The following is a 26,099-nucleotide window of genomic DNA, read 5'->3' on the forward strand; positions in this document are numbered from 1 at the left end:
GTCCATTAAAGTTGCATCAGTAAAGTTCCACATATCACTTGCAGAGGTTCTTTGGAGGTTTAGATGAGCTTTAAGTTCAACACATTCTGTATTTGTTTAACAAATTTGTGCTTGAAGGCTCAATTATCTTCTCACATCTTTTACGCCACTGTCCTTTCACCACTAACATTTGTTTCTAATCAATAACATCATGTGAAAAAGGATAATCATACCCTAAGAGTTGAGAGTAAGGATACTCATCACTAAAAGGAAACTCAGACACACGCACCCCAGGCATTAATAGGGCTGAAATAGCTTAGTTTTGCTCAGAGCTAGCAAGCAGAGCATACCCAGCCTTGCCTGCTAACTCACACCAAACTGTCATCTCAAGTTTATTAGCTCTTATGAACTCCCATCCGGTGCAGCCAGTGGAAGTTTCGTTTAATGACAAGACCTCCTGCACAGACCACATGGGTTCCTTTTCTCAAGGAGCATGCTTGGTTGAGCTACATAAGAGCACCAGATGGTACTGGAGCTGTTTGGAAAAAGAAATATGACCTCAGTCAACATTGTTACAAGGAAAAACTAGGTTTTCATCTTAGCCTTAACATCCAGTTATGGCCAAGGTGACTCACCAAGTGCTCCTCTTGAAGATTCTTGGTCCCGCTGTGACTGTCAGAGGGATTACACAGCAGTACAGATATCCATTGCATCAGATGCCAATCCAGTTGGCATATCTAAGAGGTTGAAAGGCCAGATCTAATCGCATTTGGTGTCTTGGAAAACACATTCTCAGCTTCACCAGTGGACTTAACATTTGCTATCTTGAGCCACTTCTTCTGTGACCAAATGACCAAACCTCCACAACCTGAATCACATAGACATGAACAAGTCACACCCTTTCCCACCCCAGGTAAAAATCTTTGCTGGGCTAGAAAATGCTAGTGCTGTATATAGTTGTACATAATTGTGTTCCCACCAGCCTGCTTCTTCTTCTCAGGAAGGCTAGAGGAGCAGTTGCCAGGTAGAGTTCTCTGGAACAGGTGGGAAATCAGTGGAAATAAGAACTTAAAAGGCATCTGCATTAAGCAAGGTGCTCTAAGACTCAAGGTTGGAACATCTGGTTCTCAGGTCTTGGTGGAGTTACTTCCTGCAGGAAATCTGGAGTAAACACATGCAATAGTAACGAGACACCAAAGGAACCTTATATAATATTCTGCACTACAGCTTCCAAGCAGTGATTTCCACCACATATATATTTTATTTTAACATTTGCATTTGGAGATGGGACTAGCTCCACATCCCAGAAGGTCATCTCTTTCCTCAAGTAGAGCAGGGTTTACTTTAACTGTAAAGAACCATACAAAACAGCAAATAAGAAACTTATATTCCCACTTTCCAATAGGATCACCAGTTTACAATGGTGATCTTTCTGCAAGAAGACAAAACCAGGCACAAAGAACACCATCTCTCGCCATGTTTTTAAACACAGACATTGGAATTCCATACAAGTTAAAAAAAACTTCCTCAATTTCTTTAAGATCTCATCTATGATCAAGTTGTTCTGCATGCCTCTTCTAGCTTTCTAACAAAAAGGCAGAATGATTGTAAAGAAAACCAGTGAAAGAAAAAGGGCTGGTTTTCAAAGGGTATGGAACAATGGAGGTATGAATGGCATCCTTCACACCAACAGCTTGCCAACTCTAGTTTAACCAAGAGTGAGGCTATTTAGAAGGCAGAGGGACACTAATCACAGCTACATTTCTTCCCCCAACACAATCTACAGAAAAGAATGCTATTCCAAACTCCTTTGAACTTTTAAGAGACAGCCAGTACTGCCATAGCTCTTTCTGAAGTATATGCACAAGATGAAATTGAGATAAGCGTGGAGTGGACAAAGTACTTTCGTTATCATCTACAGATTGGTTGGTCTGTAGAAATCCAGCCTGCAATTTCACATACTTCTCCTTTATTTGAAGGGGATGTTGAGGGAAAGTTAGGGAGGAGGCGTTTTTCCAAACCTGTGAATGCAACGTTCAGCAGCCAAACTGAAAAGTTCCTGCTGCTCCTGCAAAAAAAAAGGACAAACAAGCCCTTTTCATGTCAGCTATGTCCTGCTGGAAATGTCAGGGCTTTGTCACAATGGAACAAAGCATGCCTGGTGTCTGTTCTTTCAAAAGGTCTCTTAATTCAAACAAAAGAAAAATATTCACATCTGGAAGGGGTCGAAGGCAGGGGGTGGGAGGGGAGGAAGCAAAGTTCAGATGGCATGTCGTAGGATTGCTGTTTGTCTAATTACTGTACTGTCTGTTCTGGCACATATCGATCCAGTTGAAGAAAGAAAGCCAGGAGTTAAAAAAAAGCAATTTTTTTATTGACTGACCTCAAGGGGTCAGATGAGACACACCTCTTCACTTTTGCTCTCTTCATCATTCTGCAATACACATGCTGAGGAAAAAAAAGACCCTTTTAAATTAGTCTGGGAGTGGTTTCTCTTCTTCATTTTTTAGAGGAAGAAAGTAAGATTGTTGTGTATTTAGCCCAAGCTTGCTTTAGAAAGCTCACTTTGACATGCACAGGACATACATCCTAAAGGGCTGCCCTTTCCAATGGGTTTATTTGAGCATCTGTTCCTGCAAAGATTAAAGCCTTCTAATGACTGCAGAGCTGGGAGGCTGCATCAGAAAGGAGCCATGGGAAAATTAAAAACTAAGTGTCTAGTGATGTGAGATCAGAGGGGGAGAGAATAAACTTGAGAGCAAGACTTCACTGCCTAGGCTCAAAAGCGAGAGTTTGCATTACAGTGCTAGACTCTATCTCCTTAGGCGTTCAGGGCTTCCAAAGATGAAAAGCCTCTCCAAGGCTGCCACCTAGCTAGTTAATTCCTTGTATTGTTTTAGGAGCTATTTTAAAATGCTCTTCTGCTCCAGCTCTTACAGCACTGACTCCTCCCTTCTGAGCTGGTATTTTGTCAGGAGTTTCAAGAGCGATAAAAACTTGCTGCCAAATCCCTTTCTTCCTTGCAATGTGTTTTATAACCCAGCGTGTAGTTCAGCCTGTCCAAACAACTACACCAGTACACTGCCACCAGTTTCCATGGAAATGGTTAACTCCTTCACAGCTAGAAGGCTTTAACATGCATCTCGCCATGAAGAACATAACAGCGTGCACAAAGATCAACCTGCAGAAGCACTGCATTTTTCCAACAGTTATAGAAAATTTAGCTAAGGATTTACTTTTGCTTCAACCTATCACACCAAACTGCAGTCTTAACCACAACCCGCATTTAAGTCATCCTATAACATGAGCTGCTCTCTTCCCACATGCATCTTGGCATTACCATCATGTCTGAAAGCACAACGAACCCACTGACACCAACTTTCTGAATGTCACACCTGGGAAAAAGCCAAGGCATGAGACACAAGAACTCCAGCACAGAGACAGGGGAGATGAAGGACATGGCTTTGAACTCAACCAGAAATCAGAGTGGCAAACAGCAAAACTTCCTGCCCTAAAGTTTAGAAGCGCTGCTGCATGGAACTGTATAGTCAACTCTGCTCCTAGTTCGTAACAGATTGACAAAAATATACTGTCGTCGGCATGCATTCATAACAAAAACTTATTTAACATCATTTTTTTCCCCAAAATTAAGTTGACCAAAATCTACCTTTAATCTACTACAACATGACCTAAACAGAGAACCAAAGGAGGTATCCAGCAAATGAAGGCCACGTGCTGTCAGCAGCTTTAGCTGTGGAAAAGTGGGTTCCCATCCTTACTGTCACAAAGGCTGTCAGTCCCTGGCAGCTGCCCCTCGGGTAGCACTGTTAACCCAAACTGAAAAACAGAGGCAGAAATATGGATATTCAGCAGAATTTTCAACCGCAGTTTCCTGGAAGGATTCCCCACTCTAAAACTATTCTATAAATATTTTCCAGGCTCTCATCGCTGAGCCTTCCCAGCACTTTTAACATGTAATGTTTTCTTCTGGCACTCAGACACTCTACAGAAACGAGAACTGAACAACCAGACACAGCCACAGCTTTTGTATAAGTTTGGCTACAAGCAAAGTCACTGGCAGGGAATGCACCAAGAACTCTACTCTGTTTGACTTCCACAGCAGCCGCCTGGAGGGTTTCCTTGCAGACTCTGCTTGGAGTTGGTAACAAGTGGGAACCAGCAGCCCCCCCATACACCGCACTACTACAACAGCCAACGGAGGTGCAAGAAAACTCCATGCACACACTCCGCTACCGAGGTGACAGCCCGTGCAGACTGTTAGGCGGACACGTGTCCTGCTGTAGCACAGAGGACACCGCTGATGGGTTTCGTACTTTTTGCCACTTAGCAAACAGCAACCGTATTTGGCTAAGCAGCCTCAGCTACAAACAAAATAGAGAACTTGGACGAAGAGGTAATGGAAACTCTAGTCCCGAGACAGTTTGGGTGTTCCCTATCTCACGTTCGTGCAGGGCTGATCGTAAGGATGCTCAACCCCACAGCAAGGGGGGACCAAGCGAAGAGTTCCAGCCTTCCAAAAACACACGTGTCCGCACGCTTATGAGATCGCCCCAAGAAGACGCAGCGTCCCAAAGGCGCGGTGACACCCGTCCCTGCCTCCCCAGCACTCCGGCCGCCCCCTCCCCTCCGGAGCCCCGCGGGACGCCCCACGGCGAGGCGCTCCCTGCCGCCCTGCAGCGGGCAGGTGGCAGCCCCGCAGCGCGGGGACGGAGCCACTCACCGATGTCGGAGTTGCAGAACGCGTCCTGCGGGTGGATGGGGACGCAAGTGCACGCCTCCGCCACCAGGTCCCGCAGGCTCCAGCTGCACAGGAACACGGCGAGGAAGCCGAGCCACGCCGTCATGCTGCCTGCCCCGGGGTGCGCTTCGAGCTGCAGCCGCTGTTCTATTCGCCTAACTCGAGCCTCGCTGCTCGCTCGCTCGCTTCTCACACCGCGTCTCTCTCGGTCTCGGCAGGGCAGCCCTCTCTCGGCAGCACGGAGCGAGCCCGAGTGCGCAGCGCCGTAGAACTGAGCGGGGCTGGAGCGAGCCGAGCTGTGCCGCGCTGCCCCGTGCGCTGAGTTATAGCCTCGATCGCGCCCTCTCAGGCTCCGGGGGCGCCGCCGCAGCCGACCAATAGGAGCCCCGCATTACCTCATCGGCGGGAGAGGCCAGCGGGACGGGGCGGGGCTGTGGCCGCGGCTTCAGCGCCTTATACGGAATAGAGCGGGGAGCGCCGTGCGCGGGCGGGCGTTGGGTTGGTGGTGCAGGTAGTGGCCCCCTGAGGGAGGAGTGCCCCTGAGGAGAGGACAAGTCCCTGTGGGGCCAAGTGCTCAGCTCGGCTTGGGCTGCGGCTCGTAACAACGCAAACATTCGTGCCGGCTGCCTGCACGGCTCTGTCCCACGCAGCCCATTCCGCACCAGTGAGGGTCTGCCTCCCCTGATGAGGGGAAAGAGGCACCTCAGACGGTCGTGGAGTCGCTGTTTGCTCTCAGAGCTCGGGGTGTTTCTCTCACAGTCATCTCAGTTGGCTGTAAACTGACTTTTGGCTGCGGGAGGTGGGAGGAAACGGCACTGCGAAGGGTTTTCAGAAGAGCGGAAAGCAGCACCTCACCGCTGCTCCTCCTGCACTAAGCAGTGAAAGGAGGATGGGGGAAAGGACAGGTCCCAGCTGAACCCCTTGCCATGATGTTGCCCTGTGGCCCTTCATCCTGCCCTAATGCCCTTTCTGCCTCCCCACTTGCCCTTCATGAGATGGCAGACAGCAAAGGCTGGAGCTGGGGAAAGCGGTGTTACATCTACCCAGGCACTCCCAGCATTTAATCTCAAAGTGTATTTTAGCAGAGCAGCTTTAGAGGAATTTATAGAAAAGTCCTGCTTGTTTTGTTTTCCCTTATCCCCTTTTGGAAGAGTACATTTCTATCAGCCAGAGAAATGTAAATGTTATAGTAGAGCTGGGACAGTGAGGAAGGAGATTGCCAGCTGCAGGATGCAGACAGCCTTATTATCCTGCAGAGGGAACCGAGGAGTGATTAATCACTGTATCAAACCAGTGTATGTAATGTCAGAGTACTTTCCATGGGGTTTACAAGATTTAAGCATGTCTAGTTATAAATGATGCTGGTATTAAAGGCCAGGGACCAGCTGTCCTAAATTTCTAAATAGTCAGCTAAGTCTGTAGATTTACAGTTCTGCTCCATCTGGGTGAACCACAGTCTGCCTACACCTTTTCTTTAATCATACCACCCCTATAAAATTAAAGCATCCAGTTCGGTGGAAACACAGGCTCTCATTTAGGGCATAGGTGTACAAAAGGTTGAAGATGGGTGTTGCTAGCAGCTATCAAAATAACAAAGCAAACAGCGGAAGTCATAGAATCATAGAGCACCCTAAATTGGAAGGGACCCATAAGGAACATCAAATCCAGCTCCTGGCTCTACAGAAATGTAGGTCCCTCTCCTTGCTGTGTGGTGTTGAGGTGATAACAGGTTGTACAGGTATACACAAAGCAGGACATTAAATGGGACATTAGATGTAGGCATGCTAGTGTCAGAATCACTTGGATTCAAAGTGCAATATGAGAAACCCCATGCAAAAAGCTCCTTAGGTATTTAGGCTGTCAGCTCCATGTACTAGGGCTGAGGTTGAATCTGTCAGATCAGGCTGTCACTTCAATCTCACTGAGTGTAAACAAGGAATAATTCCACTGACCTCAGCAGAGAAACACGGAAGAAAAACGAGGTGTGTCTGGCACTTTCATTTTTTCTTTGTTGTTGTTAAAAAGTTTGATATCACCAACATCATGATGCACCTGATCTATCAGCATCTCAGATCAGTACCTGAGAGAAACAGAGTTATTCCATCATCTGACACTGGTGTAAATAAGAGAGACTTTGGCCCACACACAACTAGATTATAATCACAACTCCAGCACCACCTGTCCAAGTAGATCTTCTGAGAAGGTTTCTTCATGTCTGTAATAACACCTTTCCGGTGCGTTCAGAGGACTAACAAGCTGAATACTTTATAACAAGCTTTGAAGGTGCTGGGTGTTGCGTAAATGTTGAGTGCCTGTAATACACAGACACGGGACACGTTCAGAGGAGGCTGAAAAACAAACCCTTCAGTCACCTTGCTTTCTGCAAGGGGAGAAGGAACGGGGCTAGAAGTTACTGAGATTCCTTCCTTCAGGCACTTCAGTAGCTTGTTTACAGTGGGACCGACAAAGCTTGTTAAACACCAAGTTTGTGTTGATTAAATGAACTAGTTAACTTTTCAGATGTAACCCAGAGAAGTAATCTGCAATTACCTGTCATGCTGAAAAGGAGTGCTGCAGTCTGACCTAGTGGCAAGGCACAGCTCTTTGGAAGGGATGATGCTCGAGTTGTCTGTGTGTCATGGTGAACCATTTTCTTCTCTGCTGCAATTTGAGAGGGGTGTACCTGTGTCTGAACAGGAGGAATTAACTGATTTTTCTGCTTTTTTGACACCTAGGTATTCCATTTCAAAGAGTTGAACTTCCCTGTAGTAGTAAGGATGAAGGATACTATGCAATAATAACAGTCCAGTAGGACTAGATATTGTGCAATAACTGTATTTATTTGCCACTTAACATACACAGAAATGAGAGTGCTTTATCTTTGTAAATCACAGGTAAATAGTACTCAGGAACCCTCAGTCTGGCCCGTGGCCTGCTAGGAGGTTTCTGTTCAATCATTTTACCTGCTTATACATTAGTTTCCTCAGAAATAGAGCTATTATGTATTGTTCTCTGATTGTATCTATTAGACGTTCAATGTTAGCCTCTCCACCTTGAGCCCTGCCACTAAAATGTGCTCTGGAGTAGCCAGGAAAGAGTTGCGTTTGTTTATTTATATGAGAAAATTTTGATATGTGGTCAAAGTTGCACAAAGTCAATTAAGGAACTGAAAGGAAAACTCATTCTGAGTCCCTACCCTCTGCCCTGTCTGCGTGGGAGTAACTGCAGGGGGAAAAATAAAATTAACTAGCATTCAGCTCCTTTGGCTAGACAAAACTTTAAGCCTTATATGGCCATTAAAAACATAGCAAGAAAAGAAGGAGAAAATAAAGACCTTGATCTTGAGAAAATTAGAGTTCACATTTGATTTATGTCACCAAATAAAGAAATCTATGTTATTTCAGTCCACCAGCAAGAACACACTGTTGAACACAATTAAGGAACTCTCTGCTTTACTGGGCAGCCACACCACTTCATGCTGTGATCTTGTCGGATCCCACAAGCTAAGCATGACTGGGCTGGGTCAATAGTTGGTGTGAAATTTCCCAGGGAAAGCCATGTCTTGCAGGTGTTGCCTGAGTAAAGTGGCATTCTTCTCTGTAATGCACGAATGTGTAGAGACAGTGCTAGGGGGCACTGCGCTGCAAGAGATGTTTGCATCTCAAGTGGATGAAGTCAGGTTCCTTGCAATATCTAAAGAATTCACTCTTCACAGAAGGAGGGATGTTAAGCTGAGTGCCTTGTTTAAGTGAGGAGAGAGAACTACATTTGCTTCCATGGGTACTCATTGAAGGATACATCAAGAGTGTAACTGCTAATATCATTTTCCTTCCACAAGTCCTGTTTGTGACTGGAAAGGATCAGCCCAGAGCAAGGCATAGAGGCTGAGATAAAAGCACTTTGGGATGGTCCTTCAAGAGGCATAAGGTGTTGATGCAAATGAACTAAAGGTGTATTCCCTTCCATTCTGATCACCTTTCACAATGAGTTGTGAGGGTTTCCAGATGCTGGCAGAAAGCTGCTTCTGAACTGACAAAAGCATCTGAATGTAATTAGTACAGAAGGGCTTAATCAAATGAACAAACAAACAAAAGAAATACACACTCACTACCACCAACTTAAAAAACTCTGTAGACGACCCAACTCCTCCCAGAGCTCAGCTGGCTTAAACCAAGCAAAGCACAGATTAAGCCAGGAGAATTCGGCCTGCAGTTCAAACAATCCTGCCACCTCCACAAACAGCTCATTAATTTTAAATGTTACTGAACTGTGGGCATTTTTTCATTTTAGATTGCCCATAGTACCTTGACTAGATTCATGTCTGTAGAGCCATCAGCACTCCAAATTGTCTGGCTGCCAAGTTGCCTCATCTTGTCCTGAAAACATTTATTGAAATTAATGACCCTCATATCCTTTACATCAATTCAGCTTCACACCCTCTAGAAGATGTCACTGCTCTTCTGCTTTTATATAGCAGGTAGGAAGGGACTTTTTACACACCGAATGTCCTCTTTGACAGCACACCCACACTATGTCATAGAATTACAGAATTGTAGAATGGCTTGGACTGGAAGGGACTCAAGGATGATCAGGTTCCAATCCACCTGCCATGGGCAGGGCTGCCAACTGCTAGATCAAGTACAAGATCAGGTTGTCCGGGCCCCATCCAAACTGGCCTTGAAAACCTGCAATGATGAGGGATCCACAACCTCTCTGGGCAATCTTTTCCAGCACCTCACTACCCTCAGTAGAAAACTTTCCCCTGACATCTAACCTAAATCTCCCCTCCTCTGGTTTAAAAACATTCCATGTTGTCCTGTCACTATCCACCTGTGTAAGAAGTTGATTTTATAATCTCCCTTTAAATATTGGAAGGCCACAATGAAGTCTCCCCGCAGCCTTCTCTTCTCCAAGCTAAACAAGTCCAGCTCCTTCAGCCTGTCTTCATAGGAGAGGTGCTCCAGCCTCCTGATCACCTTTGTGGCCCTCCTCTGGACCCTCTCGAACAGCTCCACAACCTTCCTGAGGTTGAAGCCCCACACCTGCACACAGTAATGCAGATAGTGCCTCACAAGGGCAGAGTAGAGAGACACAATCACCTCTCCTGATGCAGCTCAGGATACCGTTGGCCTTCCAGGCTGCAAACGCACACTACTGGCTCACATTTTGTTTTTCATCTACCCCTAAGTCCTTCTTGGCAGGGCTACTCTCAAGGAATTCTTCTCCCAGTCTGTATACATATCTGGGATTACCTTGACCAAAGTGCAAAACTTTGCTGCACTTTGTTTTGTTGAACCTCATTAGGTTCACATAGGCCCACCTTTTGAATTTGTCTAGGTCCTTCTCGATGGCATCCCTTCTTTCTGTCCTATCAACTGTACCAGTTAGCTTGGTGTTACAGTATCACAGTATCACAGACTTGTGCGGGTTGGAAGGGACCTTAGAGATCATCGAGTCCAACCCCCGGGATTCAAGCCTCCTGTGTAGCAGAGCAGCAGTGTCATTAGAAAACTTGCAGAGGGTGTACTTAATCCCATCATCTGCATCAGTGATGAAGAAGTTAACAAATAACAGACCCAAGACAAACCCCTCGGGGACACCACTCGTCACCAACTTCCATCTGGACTTAGAGCCATTGACCACAACCCTCTGGCTGCAACCTTCCAACCAATTCTTTATCCACCAAATAGTCTGCCCTTCAAATCCATATCTCTCAAATACAGAGATAAGGATGTGGGAGGGGCCCATGTCAAAGGCCTTGATATGTCAAAGGCATCCTACTGAAATGGTCACACATCGCATTAGCAAAAGATGCTTTTGTTTCCTAATTTTCTTTTTTTCAGCAGGTTTGTTGTTGGTTGAGTGTAGTTTTTTTTCAGACACTTTCCTTTGAGAAGACTTTATTTGCTATAATTTGTGTGTAACAGAGGTTGAAACCAAAACTTCTCTATTAATAACTGTTGTATCTATAGACTTCATCTGCTACTTAAAATGACTCTTTATTCAAAAATGCCTTTGATTCTATTTATACATATGAATTTTTTTATTTGATCTCTTTCTCTGAGGTCACAGAGGAATTATGTCACCTTCCTGCCTGCAAGCCAGATGTAGGTAACACTATCACATTCCCAAACTTTTAATTAGAGATACACCATTAAACTTCCATCAGCTCTAACAGTTCTGTGTTGTATTTAATCTTTATGGATCCTTCGCAGATTGTGCTTGCAGAGAGCACCCAGTCTGGAAGCAAAACACGGGCACTGTGTGCCACCAACAGCATCACATTGTAAGGGACTGTTGAATATGAAATCACCCTCTCAGTAATGTGGGGATCCTCTGGTCAGGCTGCAATGTGGCATCAGCTGCAGAAAGGTGACCAGGAAATATCTTCTAACAGCCTTTATCGAGTTGAAAATGTTTCATGCACATGACTCTGCACTTTGGCCCCATTCCAGCAAAACACGAAGGCACGTGTTCAACTTTAAGCACACAAGATGGTCCACTGAAGTCAACAGGACCATTTATATGCACAAAGTTAAATATAAGCTTAAGTGCATTTCTGGATTCAGGCCAAAGGGCTCAGTACCATACAGGGTTCAAGCCAGGAGGCTGTGATTAGATGGCCTGACAGAGTTGGGGGCGGGGAGCAGGATGTGATTTGCTTGGCTCTACCTGCCTATGCCTCATTCCAAAAAAATTAATTTTCTCTCATTTTTGTTTATAATAAGTTGGGGTTTTTTTCTTCCATTTTTCTTGCTTTGCTTTCATGCTGCTGTAGCTATTTCCAAATTGAAGTTTTGTTTTGATTTTAAACCCCTTCGAAACAGCATCAATAGCTTTAAGTGACTGAACAAAGAGATTTCAAATAGATGAGGTGCTTCAAATGGTAATAAGAGCTGGTGTTCACAGAGCTTTGGAGGCTGGCACTGAGAGGAGAGAGAGAGCGACTAAAATCACTTTTCAGTTGTTCCTTTGTATGAACAGTTTTCAGGCTTATGCAATGCACAGTAATTAAAATGATTGAAATGCCTGACATTTTTAAGAGAGCTTTAAGGCAGCTCTGTGGCACTGTGTCCAGAAGAATTCACGAGCTGTAGATTTGTGACTGTAATCAAGGTTTGACGTTTCTATCAGTGTAACTTGAAGAAGACAGTATCTCTGTAGAGGCCTAGGAGGGGAGCTTGAGAAAGAAGCAGTAACATCTGGTCCCCTCACAGTTGCATGAACACCTATTGAGCAAGCTTTCCTTTCTGTGAAATGAGAGCCTGAAGGTTTGTGTGAATGTCAGAGATCCCATTGCTTTCCTTCACTGTAGCCTTCTGTCCTGTCCAGCTTCAAGAGTGGAACAGCATTTCCACAACCCTATCCTAATGTCAAATACTCATCTGCCCCCTACAACGTGCTATACATTTCCATGAGGGAGGGTACCAGCCACTGCAGTTGTTGGATGTATTTGTGGAGGGCCAAATAACTCCCCGGTGTGAGCAAGGCAGACAGGCAAGTCTCTCTGCTCACAGCCCCCATTCTTGTGCTGCTTGACAGAGATAAGGGAAAATCTTGTTGATTTTCAGTCCCCTTGGGAAGTGATGTGGGGGGAAGCCATGACATCCCTTGCCTTCTCTCAAGGGTTGGCCTGGCTGCTGGCAGGTATGAACAGCCATGGAGAAACAGGGGTTCTGAGCCCAGTCTCTCTTGGGATGGGAGATAGGACCTTTTTGTCATGCTGAGCATCAAGATCCTTCTCCCCTCTCTGCCTCTCACCAGCCTTCTGAGGACACCTACTGAACTCCCTCCTCTCCCATCATAGTCTTTCTCCCCTTTTTCTACACACCAGAGACACACATCAGAGACACTGAGTATGATACAGTGGTCTCCACAACACTGTGTTAAGGTAGGAGACAAAGAAATATCCCAGTCAGGAGGCATTGGCCCTTTATCTTGTACATTACCCTGAGTGTCAGTTGAAGCTAGCAGAGCTGCAGTGTCTCCACACCCCATAGGACAACCAGTCCATAGGATGTGCCACTGGTTCTAAAGTATGTTGGAATCCTTTGAAATCACTGTACTCATGAAAAGCAGAAAGTTGAGCACCAAGGGGCTGGCATTCCTCTTTTTGTTACATTAATGAGCCAGGAGACAGTGTCAGGCTGTTGGGTCTGAAAGAAGGGCCTTGTCTTTATCTGCATAACAGGTGCAGCTGCAGGAAAAGTTTACTGTCTTTTGCTCTCTTGCATAACCTGCAAAGACTTCCCACAATATAAGCCAAATCGCTTCATCCCCATAGTCCAGATAGTTTCTTACTTGAAGCTGCAAACAGAGGTGTTAGTTACAAGGACGGTCTCTAATGATGGGACAACCTCACTTATGACACGTCTCTCCCACACAGACTCACCATCCAAAGCACAAAATGCTGGGGATTTCTGATGTGAAACTTCAAGGACAGACCTACTTCATCTATGGAGCAAAAAGCAGCATTTCTGTTTGCTCACTGTACTGGAATTTTGCTCCATAAATCTTGGCACACAGTGTGAGACAAAAGATGAGGAGATGGTAGGTCTGCAGCCGGGAATGAGGAGGATTCTGTCATTTGTTTATTGTCCTACTCTTCCTGAGTGACGAATAATGCACTCATCAAAAGACCCTTTCAGATCTGCAGTGTAAGTTCCACACCTCATATATTAATGCTGGCAGTGAAAAGATCAGTGTTTGATTTAGCACAGTTTGAAAATAATATTCTTTCTCCTCTGAAGAAAGCAAGAGAAGTCTACCGTCTTCATTCCCCTTTATGCAAAGAGCTTGAGCAGTTCCCCGGCTGTGCAGGAAAGCACCTTGATTTTCACTGTGACTAGAATTGATTTCCATCTTGTAACCATATGCAGCACAACTGGAGGTGAAGTCAAGAAAGGGGAACAGAGCAAACTTCCTCTGTTTTTCCTTCACACTGAACAAAAGTACCTTTACCAAGAACCACGGAACTAGGATTACAATATCTTTCATTACTAGCAGGAGCTCAAAGAAACAGTGTTCTACACTTGCAGAGTTCAACTCTTAATTTTAACTTAGTTTGTAGCAAGAGCAACAGGTAGCGCACTGGGTGTGGGGTGCTCGTTGAAGGGGAAGCACATAGTATGGATGAATGTTCTTTCACCCCACTGGTACTGCTCAGAAAGAAGGACTTCAAATGTGTATCAGAATCATCAGTGACAACCACCCAGAGTTGTCAGGATTCATAGAATCCTAGAATCACAGAATCTTAGAATCACAGAATCATAGAATCATAGGATGGCCTGAGTTGAAGAGGACCACAATGATAAATCAGTTTCAACCCCCCTGCCATGAGGAGGGTCGCCAACCACTAAACCAGGCTGCCCAGAGCCGCATCCAGCCTGGGAATGAAGCAGGAAGGTGTTGAATTCATGTATAGATTCCAAAGAGGGAGCAAAGTTATGAGGGTATCACAGCTTGAACATGTATCCCGAGCATGAAAATACCTCTCTGTACCTCTGTTCCACCAAACCTTGCTCAGAGTGTTGGCCAGGAGTGCAGTGTTAAACCAGGTGCCTGACTGTGGGAACCTGGGCTGCTCCAGGGCAATGGTTCATCAGAAGTGCTTCAAAGCTGGAGAGATACATTTTTGGTGGTTACGGATGACACCTCCTCTCCTCTCCTCTCCTCTCCTCTCCTCTCCTCTCCTCTCTTCTCCTCTCTCTCCCTCTCCTCTCCTCTCCTCTCCTCTCCTCTCCTCTCCTCTCCTCTCCTCTCCTCTCCTCTCCTCTCCTCTCCTCTCCTCTCCTTCTCTCCTTCCCATTCCTCCCTAGTGCTCCACAGCACAGCTCCCATTCTTCTGTTCTCCCAGTATCTGCAGCAGTGATTTGAAGCAATGCTTAAAGCTCTGCCTAGACACCTAGCTGGGGACTGGGAGGAAAGGGCTCTCAGTGTAAAGTTTTGCAATGCACAGGGGGGATCTACAGAGAGATCTACTCATTGAATAACCCATAGAAAACAGCAGTGTGAGCAGTAACAGGTTCTACCAACAGAGAAGTGGCTCCTCATCAATCTTCTCCTAGCACTAGAAAGTATGACAATTAGATAGACAAGCATTTTAGGCTTTTTCATTTAAACTGTATCTTCATGTTATGTGGATTTCAACCAAGCATTCTTTAACTGAAATCTTGCTCCAGTTCAAGTTCAGCAGAACCACCACCTCAGTGAGTGGAAAGGGGAAGGAAGGATTGGAGGTCTTACTAGTGCAGATAAATCCTTACAATGGTCAGAATATAAGGCAGCAGTCTGATATCCCATATCTCACAGCATAGCTATAGGGATATCTTCCAAAGGCACTGCAATTCTCTCTCTCAGTTTTCAGATGAAATGATCTATTGCAGCATCAAAAAAAGCACATACTTGCCTCACAGAGGAGGAAGGAACAGGCTAGAAAGGGAAATTTTTACTTCATTTGAAATTGCTTGCCCCATCCGGAATAAATCTTCACACTGAAAATTGTATATAATTGTGACTTAGCCTAGAGGGGCTGGGATAGCGTTAGCTTACAGCATGGCTGTAAGCAAATAGCACCACAGAGAATTGGCTGGAGGAAGTAAAATCTTATTCCCAGTGAATGCAAGAGCTTTTCCTTCTCCTTCCTGCAGAGACAGAACCTAGCTCCTCAAATTAGACAATATCTCCAACTCCCCTAAGGTGCTTCCACAAATGTCAATGTGATTTAACAGTTTTTACTTCCTTGAAGCTACAGTCTGAAAGCAGACATAGCCATTCAGTTTTATTTTGAGAAAAGTCTTCTGAGAATAAGAAAGTGAAGGAGGGAGAAGCTGGTGCTGCAAAACTCTTATTCTGTCAGGCATTAGTGGGAAGGAGGAGGGAGGGCAGCAGTAAAGGCATGCTTATGGCTGCATGGAAGGGAGAGTTCTCAAAGGATTCCTTTAATCAGATTCTTCAGAAGATAGACTCTCTCTGTAATTCACTCCACATCTTATTCAAAGGCCATATGCTCTGGTCATGTGGAGATTTACAGTCTCCAATTTACTGGCCTCAGAGAATCTAAAAGAATTATTCAAGAAATCATGTTCTGTGATAACTGAGGCTTCGCACAGCCATGCTTTCTAAAGACTGCTTCTAGCTTAAGATAAGACCCCTCGAGGGCTTTGGAGCCCTTTCGGGGAAGAGGGTAGAGGAGAAAAACGGGGAGCTGCTAACCATTGCCATATGTGAGAAGCATCCCTGTCTGCACATGGGTGTGACGTTCATGTTATCATAGAGGCTGAGCTCCAAATAGGCCCCCCATTTCCTGTTTCCAGTCAGCAACTTGCTGCTGGAGCAGGAATCCCATGTCACACTGTACTGCAGTTACAAAAGAGGAAAACGATGGCCAGTGGAGAGAGAAAGGGTGGGGGAAATCCTCTAAAATAACAGGGATGTGAGCCAGAAGTCCTGAGAGGGAGCAGAATAAGTGGGAGTTTAGCAAACAACCATTTTATTTCTTTGACTAGTGTTCCTCAGAGACCTAAGCCCTCCAGTTCTCAGAGTTAATTTTAGCTATTTGTGGTTGGCCCGTTCCTAATGTCCCTTTCCTATCTCTCACACACACTGAACCTTGGGATACTCTCTGTGGGCTGACAGATGACGTGAAAACCTCTAATCTGTGGGTCAAATATCAGAAATGAAGTGGGATCAGGAAACTGGAAGCACAATTTGTTTTCTTCCAAATAAGGGAGATATATTCATATTAGAAGTTCCTAGCATACCAAGTTTGTGGGTTTTTTTTTTTGTTTTTTTTTTTTAAAGAAGTGTATGAGAGGAATGACTTATTCTTGAAATTTTTATGGTAACCACCAAAGATGTTATCATCCCATGGACATCCCATGGCCTTTCCTATGCAGACTATGACAGACATGCATTTATTACTTCCAGGCTCTTCTGCAGGAAAACCAAAACCACACTGTCCCAAGTACTGTACTCAGATGCAACAGGCAGAGTACGTCCCTGCCAGAGGGCACAGAGTACACATTAGAGAGAGTTCAAAATGAACACAGTTATAATAAAGCCACGGTGCCAGGAACTAACAAGTTTGCTATATATGGTATTCATACTGTAGGTGTGTAATGTTAACAGAAGTCTGTGCCTTACCTGGGCTGATGTGCTGCCAGTGTTTTATGGTTCACCAGATTTGCCCTACAGCCTGTGATGAATCTGATGACCAGAGGCACCACAGGATGCAGAGCCAAGTTAAAAGGTTTGAGATGATGCCTCCCATCTCAGCCAATGCTTCCCATAAACTTCAGCAAAAGGTGGGTCTGTTCCTTGCTCTGAATCTCCCATCCTTTACCCATAGAAATCTGTAGAGGATGCTTTGCTCTTTATCTGCTCAAAGTGATACATGTGTAGAATTGAAGACAGTAAAAAGTCATATGGTCCCATAAGGAATCTGGAAGAGAAGCTGGCCCTATAAGAAACTTAAGTTCAGGGCTAAAAAATCAGCTCAGGACCCTTACTGTCAGTTGATAGATTTAAGGCTTTGAGTCAGGTGAAGAATGTGAAGGTCTCTCATATAAAAGACCTTGGCCCTGAGAAGCTGTCTGGGAGGAGGAGGAGAAGGTAATTGCTATTCTCCTCAAGAGTGGAAGAGCAGTAGTTCCTGAGCTGACAGAGGGCAGATTTCTGTTATTACTTGGGCAGACTGCACTGGTTTTGATTTGGACCAGAAACGAAAGACTGACTGGGGCATCTTGGAGAGGGCTGCCTGTAGCTCTCTGTGCTGGCTGGCAGGACATGGTCTGTCTGCATAAAAAGGAAACCGAGTGAGCTGCCAGTGTCTCTTTTTGATGCACTGCAGGTATTTCTCAGGTGAGCTTATGCTACTCAGGTAGCTATTTTCCACTATACAGAGAGGTAGCAGGACTCTGGCGGCTGTATCCAGCACTGCTGGCAGCAGACACAGCTAAGCTGTTTGGAGAAATCTGGCAATGAACAGAGCACATGTGGGGGCATAGAGGGCATCCCAGGTTGACTTTGGCTTCCCACAGACTTCCTGGAAGACCTACAGATGTCTGAAGATCTCCTTCATTTTTTAAGAGCAAAGCTGGCATCTTCTTTCTGTTTCAGAAGGAGAGGCTGTTAGGAACTCACCTGCTGGATAGGAAGATCTGTGGAGATGGAACTGGGTGTCCTGGTGGGCAACAGGTTGGCCATAAGCCAGCAGTGTGCCCTTGATAACCCAGAATGTATTACAAAGAGCATGGCCAGCAGGTTGAGGGAGGTGATTCTCCCCCTCTGCTCTGCCCTGCTGAGGCCACATCTGGAGTGCTGTGTCCAGTTCTGGGCTCTCCAGTTCAAGAAAGACAGGGAACTTATATAGAGTGCCCAGTGGAGAGCCACCAAGAAGATGGGGGTCTGGAACACCTCCCTCATGAGGAAAGGCTGAGAGCACTTGGACTGTTCAGCCTGAGGAAGAGAAGGCTGAGAGGGGATCTTACCAGTGCTTATACATATCTAATGGAGGTGTGTCAAGTGGATGGGGCAGGCTCCATCTTCTCAGTGCTGCTCAGTGACAAAACAAGGGGCAACAGACTCACACTGGAGCAGAGGAAGTTCCATTGGAATATGAGGAAGAACTTTACTTTCAGGGTGACAGAGCACAGGCACAGGATGCCCAGAGAGGTTGTAAAGTCTCCCTCTCTGGAGATGTTCAAAACCTACCGGGACACTTTCCTGTGTAACCTACTGTAGGTATCCTGATTTAGCAGTGGATTGTCCCTTCCAGCTCTAATGATTCTGTGATTTTATGATTCTGTATGTCCTGTCCAAACCAAAGGAATGGATATTGGGGAGCTCCGTCCCATAAACCATCTACAGGTTTTCCTAATAATGCCTGGACAGATGGACAGTCATGTGAGTCTTTGAAACTCTATTCACTTTGGAGCAGCCCCGGGTGTGGTGCAGTGGACGCAGCCCTTTACAGACAAGCCCTCTGTCTTGCAAAGACTGAATATCAACAAAATCCTTCCTGTGGGGACTTCCAGCTCTGCCTAAGCCAGCTGTAAATTCCTTTGAGGCTAAAGACTAAGAAAACTGGAATCCTGGGAGGACCTTGGTACAATCCCAAAACCATTTCCACTGAACCTTCCCAAAAATATGGTTTCTCTGACCCAGGAATGCAAGCTCTGTAACAATGGCAAAGCTGAAGTCCTAGACCATTGGCATTAACTAGTATTAGCTCATTATTTCTGTACACTCTGTCTGCCTCAGCTAATATGAAAATCATTCATGTGATTTTGAGATACGTCTCCCTCTGGGAAACAGACTCTTTGTTCTGCTTTTGTGCAGCACCTGGCATGATGGGGTTGCTACTTTTTTAGTGGGATGCTACCTCCACATAAACAAATAACAAAGCTTGTGGGACCCCTGGCTTCCCTGTCTACTGCTTTCTTTTTGAGGTAGTTATTATGAAGTAATTATAAAGCATCTGAGTTAGCATAGCAAAGCTAACGGCTGTTTCAGCAAGGAAATGGCTGAGAAGGGGTGACAGCAGGAACAGAAGCCATGAACTGATGCAGAGTGGCTGAAGCAGTCAGAAAGGTATCTACATATGCAGAGAGCCCCTCAGTGGGTTTCAGCAAAGCTGCAAGAAAACTACATTTGCTCTAGGGCAGGTGAGGGCACGATCCTTCAAACCCAGGAAAGCCAGACAGCCTGACCACAGGACCAGCTGCTGCTTCAGTTGCCAGACCTCCAGTTTTTGTGCTCTATTCCCTACACCCTCATATAGGAGTGGTGCCCACCAGTTGTCACCCTCTGCATGAACCAGTTGAAAAGTTTTGACTTCCCTTCTGTGGCAGGTTTCCTGCACTTTTTTGTTTTTTTAATGTTTCCTTCCTTGATACACTTTCTTTTCTGAGCATTTGCAGGTCTTGCCCTTTACATGCAGGAATTCTGAAGGGATCTACCACCCCTTGGAGGGAATGCATTCTCCAAAAGTCTTCCCCACTATGTTGTGGCCCCACTTGTCAACACTCTTCTCTCCAAAGGAGAATGCAATCCAGGCCTCCCTCCCCTGCCTGTGGTGTCTTCAAAACAGCAAACTCTCCAGCAAGCAGCCTTTCAGCATTGCCACCAGCATGCAGGGAAGGGCATGTTAAGGGTGGGAAGGAAGAGTGGCTACACCACATTGTGTTCCAGGCACGTTTTGTTGGCTGATGGTCCCCAAGGGACTATTAGATGCTGGTGTGTGTAAAGGCAGCTTCTGGGCTACTTGCACTCACACTGCTGATGGAGTTAAGGCAAAATGAAGCAGCTGAAGCTGGCTCTGAGGATCTCTCTCATTTCTCAGTGCTTGTCAGCAAAGCCTGATCAGAGCAGAGTACGCAGCCCCACATCACACCATACACACACCAACTTCTCAGCCTCCACTTCCCACCTGTCAAAGGAGCAGGGTGAGTGTTTCAATAAAATCTTCCACCCAGGGTAAGAAAAACAGCAGATGAAGAACAGCCAAGCGGTGTGCTGTACTCACACACTTCCTTGTGCCCCAGACTAGACCCATAGTCTCACATGCATGATCTTACATGTGCTCACATGAAATACCAAAGCACTGAAGGGAGGAAGGCTACAAGGCCTGATTCCAGCTCCAGAACAGCCCTTTGATAGGACTGGACTTTTCTTATTTATTTATTTTTTTATTTTATTTTTTCTTTCAAAAAGAGAGGATGGTCAACACCACCACTAAACTCACCTCCACCCCCAAGCAGCTGTTTTGCCAAAGGGTGGAGAAGCAGACCTCCTGATTGAGGGTGGAGCAGTTTGAAGGAGAGGAAAGCAGTGACTTCACTGTATATTAAGTAACAGCAGAGCAGGGCGTGCGTCATTCTGAAAAACAAGATTTTGGGTGGGGGCAAAGGCTCTCTGCAGCATCTTGCACATGAAGCCTTATCCTTTGTGGGAAATAAGCAGAACATGCTGTTCTGAATGAGGGAGCTCAGAAAGCTGTACCGGCTAGATACCTTATAATTTCATTTAAGGGGATCCAGCAAGAGCAGAAATGAAAAGGGCACATAATGGCATAGAGGAGTTTGCTCTAGACTTTCTTCCATCAAGGACAGGGGAGCATGGCTATAGATCAAGTCCATGTGAATGGAATGGCATGGGAATAGATTCAGGTCCATCCAAATAAAATGAGAGTTGAGTGAGTGGCCTGGATGCAGTAGTGTGTCCAGCCTTCAACCAGGGCAAGGCAGGGCAGGGCAGCCCCAGGGTCAGCTGTCTTCTTGCCGTGGGAGCTGGTCAGCCTTGGCACAAGCACCAGTACCACTGCAGCTCAGAACACCCTGTAGTCCCCTCTAACTCATCTCTGTAAGGGTTCTGAAACTCCCAGAGTGTTTCTGTCTTGTCTCTTCCTTGCTGCCTACACACTAACTACTATGCAAATGGAGCAGAGCTGGCAGATTTGATTCTAGTGAGGCCTCCTGCCCTGGATAGGGAGTTCTGTGTCAACATCACTGAGCTCCCACAGAAGTGTACAGCAGTCAGCATCTGTGGGAGCAGAGGGCACTGGGCTGCAGGTGCAAATACCAAGCAGGGTGATGACAAAGTAGATAACAGAATCCTTCACACCGCCCCTTCTCAGCCCTGTGCTAGTGGACAGGTATTGAAAGAGGCTGGATGCCTTCTCCCCCATCCCCCCCAGCAGTCCCTTCCTTGCAGCTGAATCCTGGAGGGCTGTAGGGTGAGCTCAGGCCAGTCTGTACCTGCATCTGCTGTTCCAGGATCCAGCGGGCTTCTGCTTATCCTGATTATGACTGAAGGAGTCTCTCAGGCTTAAGGGCACTCTGGTACATTAGGGCCCATTTCAGGCTGTTTTCACCTTCGCAAGTTTTAAAAGCAGTCTTAAGACTCCAAAGAAGGCAAATGTAACACACATTTTTTACACTGCTTATACTGTTTGTACTGCTCTGGGAGCACAGACCTGAGAGGGGCCATCAGAACAGTAGCTTTTTCACAGGTGGCCATGGGCTGGCAGAAAAAAGCCTTCCTGCTGGCTCTGGGTAATGTTGATGGTATCATCACAGCACACCTCCAGCCCCATTTGCAGGGGCAACATAACTGCAATCACTTCCTTCCTCAGTCACCCCAGGTGAATCTCAAAACACTCAGAACACTATCCTCCAGGGACAAGACAATGTCATGGGGACATGGCTCACCTAATATTTCTCTAGCTAGCCCAGGTAACAAAGTGCAGTGCCTTGGTGCTGGTGTGTGCTTCTCCTGCTGGAAATTTACCCAGGATCTCATCAGTGCTCTTTTGACTTTCTGTCCAGGCTACAGAGTTTGTACCTGTGCTATTGAGTTTGCTCTTCAGGATCTCCTGGCCACCTTTGTGTCCCATATCCCCAGAGGTTTTGCTTGGTCAGTATCCTCTGGGGAGAAAACATTCCTGTGCCTTCATATGATATGTTTTCCCCATAGATATCACTGTCTGGCCTACAGCATGAACATCCAACAGTACAGTGAATACATGAAATAAAATCAAGCAAGATGTTATGAGTTGGACCTAGACAGGCAGACAGTTGGGCAGAGAGGAACGGGATGAGGTTCAAGCAGGGAAGGTGCAGAGTCCTGCACCTGGGGAGGAATGATCATGTGTATCAGTACAGGTGAGGGGCTGACCTGCTGGAAAGGAGCTCTGTGGAGAAGGACCTGGGTGTCCTGGCAACAAGTTGGCCATAAGCCAGCAGGGTGCCCTTGTGACCCAGAAGGCCAGTGGGATCCTGGGGTGCATTGCAAAGAGCATGGCCTGCAGGTCAAGGAGGTGATTCTGCCCCCCTGCTCTGCCCTGCTGTGGACACATCTGGAGTGCTGTGTCCAGGTCTGGGCTCCCTGGTTCAAGAAAGACAGGGAACTTCTAAGAGATTGCCAGTGGAGAGCCATCGAAATGGTGAGGGGCCTGGAGCGTCTCCCTTATGAGGAAAGGCTGAGAGCCCTGCGACTGTTCCACCTGGGGAAGAGAAGGCCAAGGGAAGATTTTATCAGTGCTAATATCTAATAGAGGTGTGTCAAGTGGATGGGGCCAAGATCCATCTTCTTGGCGGTGCTCAGTGACAGGACAAGGAGCAACAAACTCATACCAGAGCAGAGAAAGTTTCATCAGAATGTGGGAAAGAACTTGACCTTCAGGGTGACAGAGCACAGGAACAGGCTGCCCAGAGGAGTCTCCTTCTGCGGAGATGTTCAGAACCTGCCTGGACACTTGCCTGTGTAACCTACTGTAGAGAACCTGATTTAGCAGAGGGTTGGACTGGATGATCTCCAGAGGCCCCTCCCAAGCCCTGTGATTCTGTGACTTGATATCTGGCTCCTACACACTTTCACATACTGATACCACACTTGGTAAGCATGCCTCAGATGCGGAGAACTCAGACTATGCTTAGCAAAGGTGTAAAAAACTGCTAGACTATTAGATGTTCAGGCCTTTTATCTATCTCTTTTTGTTGTATATAAAAACTGAATCCCCATTTTTGTGGTATGAAGGGAAAAAAATGAAGGAAGCAAGAAGTGGATTCTTTCATCCTGACCTCAACAGAGTTCTATTTCTAAGGGTCACTAATAACCAGAATTTTGTGTTCCCTCTCCCCACCTGAGAAAATTAAAGCACATTCACAGAGCTCTGCTTCCTTGCCCACAAATCATAAATGGTTTAACAGAACAGCACTGAAGAAAAATGAGAAAAGGACAAAGGAGCATATACAAAATAACCAGTATGGATACACATTCCTACAGCATGGGGGTACTTAGCATAGCCATCTCTCATTGCCTTCTGAACTGTCACTACAGCAGTCTATCACTCCTGTCAGCTCTGGAAACTCTCTGCACAGCTGACAGTTTGGGGCCCCCACCACTCACCTACTGGGTTCTCCTGAGCTGCAGCTGAGCTGAAGTGGGAGCCACTGACTGATCTTTGCAGCTTGCTCCTTTCTATAACTGTTCTGGCTCCACTAGCTGCTCCTCTTGGCGGCTCCAGCTAAGCGTGTCCCATCACTTGCAGTTCCTGGCTTTTGGCTGCTTAAAAATAAGTTCTTAAGCAAACTTTGCTGTCCCTTTAGTTTGCTGTATTTCTGCCTCTCGAGACTGCAAACAATTGCTTGAAGCTAAGGGTGGTCACCTACAATGGGCACAGCTAATCCCAGCTTTTCACACTTAGTGAAAATTGTATTATCCACATTTTTATGGTGAAAATATTATTGTTTTCTTATTCAAATTCTCTCACTTACAGTGACATGTGAAAATCAGAACGTATGGGTATTAGGTCTGGCTCTTTCAGCTCCTTTTATTCAGAGAGAAAGCCAGCAGAGCAATCTTCCTCTTCCAGCTCTCCACCTCTCTGGGCCTCCTTGCTGGTAGCCCAAAGAAAGATGAAGGAAAGGGTGGTATTCAAAGTCCGTTCTTTGCATCTTACAGTCAGCCTAAGCATCTCAATAGGATTCACTGAAAAATAACAGCTTCAAGACAATCCCCTGTTTATAACAATTCAACATTTTGCTGTTGTTTCTGTGCCACAGATGAGTGAACTCAGACAGGTTGAGAGATGCCAAGGAGTTTGTGACCTGTTCCCAAACTTTTTGTCTCTTCCCTGTTTTCTTAGAGCAGGCAACACCTCCTTCTCAGAACTGGGCATTGCATTAGTAACACTAATGACGGGATACATCATCTCTGCATGCTCAGCATGATTCACAAAGTCAATGTGGCCCTAGCAGCTGAAAAGAACAATGCAGTGTGTTCTCAGTTACTCCTTTTGGCTACACCATCACCCGAGCCCAGAACAAGGGCAGTGATGTCATATCCATAGGCTTAATGTGTGAGTAACATATACAATGCTACAAGCTCTCTGTGATCTATTACTTCCACATTAATACAGCTTAGGGCATATATACACAATCAGTTGCCAGAGCCAAGAATAAGTCATTTGGAAGAAATTATTTTATTTTAGGCTTTTAACAGAAATAATTCTCAGTCCCAACAGGCTAGTTCTGGAAAGGGAGTACCTAGCTAAACGTGGAGCTATATAATTTAGCCAAGACTTCGGCTTTAAAGACAAAAGTTTGGAATGCAGAAATGGGCAGACCAGAATCCCACTGAGAAATAGCTTACATTTCTTTCTGAGAATTAGCCATTGTTGGAAGTATTTACATAAAAAGAAGGGGGGAAAAAAAGATTAAGAAAAAGCTCTGAAGCAAAGAAAGAAATTATTCCCAGCCATTTTCAAGAAAATGACTTTGGAGCCTTTTCGTGCACTTGTGTTTGAACAAAGCTTTTCTCCATTTAGCCTCTGAGTGGAGGGAGGGCGTTATTCTTTCCTTTTAAAAATGTGTTATGTGTATTCAATGGTCTGACAAAAGAGACAGCACAGGAGGAGGCTCAGGGGCAAAGTGTATAGCAACACTGCAACCAGAGGCCAGTCCATGGGTCAGGCAGACCCATTGTACTGGCTATAAACTCCATGGTGAGTGTGAAAACCACAGCCACAGAGCTCACGGTAAGCTAGGTGCTGGTGATATCTTGTTCAGGTAGCCCCAAGCCAGCATCCAGCTGCTATGTGCTTTCACTGTGGATAGATGCTCCAGGGGTGATTCTCTCTGCCTTATAAACCCCTTCCCTCATGCACTGCCAGGTGGTTTGCAGGAACCTCAGATGACAAGGCCTGCCTGTGTCCTCTGTTTTGGGTCCCTTCCATCATTTGCTGGGTTAAGCCAGGATTCCTCTGGCCAGCAAAACAGGGGAAGCCCTGAGAATGCATAACACAAAATCTTATCTCAAGGGGAAATAAACAGAGGCTTGTGTGTAGAGGCTTGTTGAACTGCACATTCCTGTAATAGTTTCCCAACGGTGTATACGGATGGGACAGTCACAGGCTTTGCTATGTGTTCCCAACAGGCTGGAAGCTTTATTTCCTGGGCAGGCTGGGGCTGGAGCACTGCCAGCCTCCCCAGGGACTGCTTTGGCCCTGTAGATGCCTGTGCCTCCTCAGTGGGCTGTGGACTGGCGGAAGCTGGTGCAAAGCTGCCTGTCCGATTAAATTTGTTGTTCTGCAAAAGGATTTAGCTTTGTTTGCTGGTTATTACCGAGAAAAAAATCCTAAGCTGCTGCTTTAACCTGTGTTAAAACCTTTCAGGGGGTGAAAGAACCTGGCTTCTTTCCCTCAAAGTTGTAAACAAGGAGGAGAAAGCTAAGAGAAGGCACAGAAAACAAGCCATAAATAAATAAACAAATAAAGTTTAAAATACTATCTTGATGACAATCAAAAACAATTCTAGATTTCCTGTGCGAGGGGGCTGCCACATCAGAAGCATAATTGAAC

General features: G+C 45.9%; 2 protein-coding genes and 1 long non-coding RNA gene across 3 annotated transcripts in view; 1 reads left to right on the forward strand and 2 right to left on the reverse strand.

Moving 5' to 3' along the window:
* TIMP3 (TIMP metallopeptidase inhibitor 3) overlaps positions 1 to 5,069 on the reverse strand; it is a 36,340-nt gene extending 31,271 nt beyond the window's left edge. Inside the window, exon 1 of the mRNA XM_015863707.2 lies at positions 4,721 to 5,069. Coding sequence (XP_015719193.1) covers positions 4,721 to 4,844 — 124 coding nt within the window. The 5' untranslated portion in view covers positions 4,845 to 5,069. The remainder of the gene's footprint in view (positions 1 to 4,720) is intronic.
* Positions 1 to 26,099, forward strand: part of SYN3 (synapsin III) — a 191,556-nt gene that overhangs the window by 95,908 nt on the left and 69,549 nt on the right. The window lies entirely within an intron of this gene.
* On the reverse strand, positions 6,588 to 9,127 carry LOC116653506. Its single transcript, XR_004307503.1, has 3 exons — positions 9,043 to 9,127; positions 7,289 to 7,427; positions 6,588 to 7,050 (listed from the first exon to the last, which is right to left on the reverse strand). It is a non-coding gene; the product is annotated as an uncharacterized LOC116653506 (long non-coding RNA).

This window comes from Coturnix japonica, chromosome 1, assembly GCF_001577835.2.
Source record: "Coturnix japonica isolate 7356 chromosome 1, Coturnix japonica 2.1, whole genome shotgun sequence".
Taxonomy (NCBI): domain Eukaryota; kingdom Metazoa; phylum Chordata; class Aves; order Galliformes; family Phasianidae; genus Coturnix; species Coturnix japonica.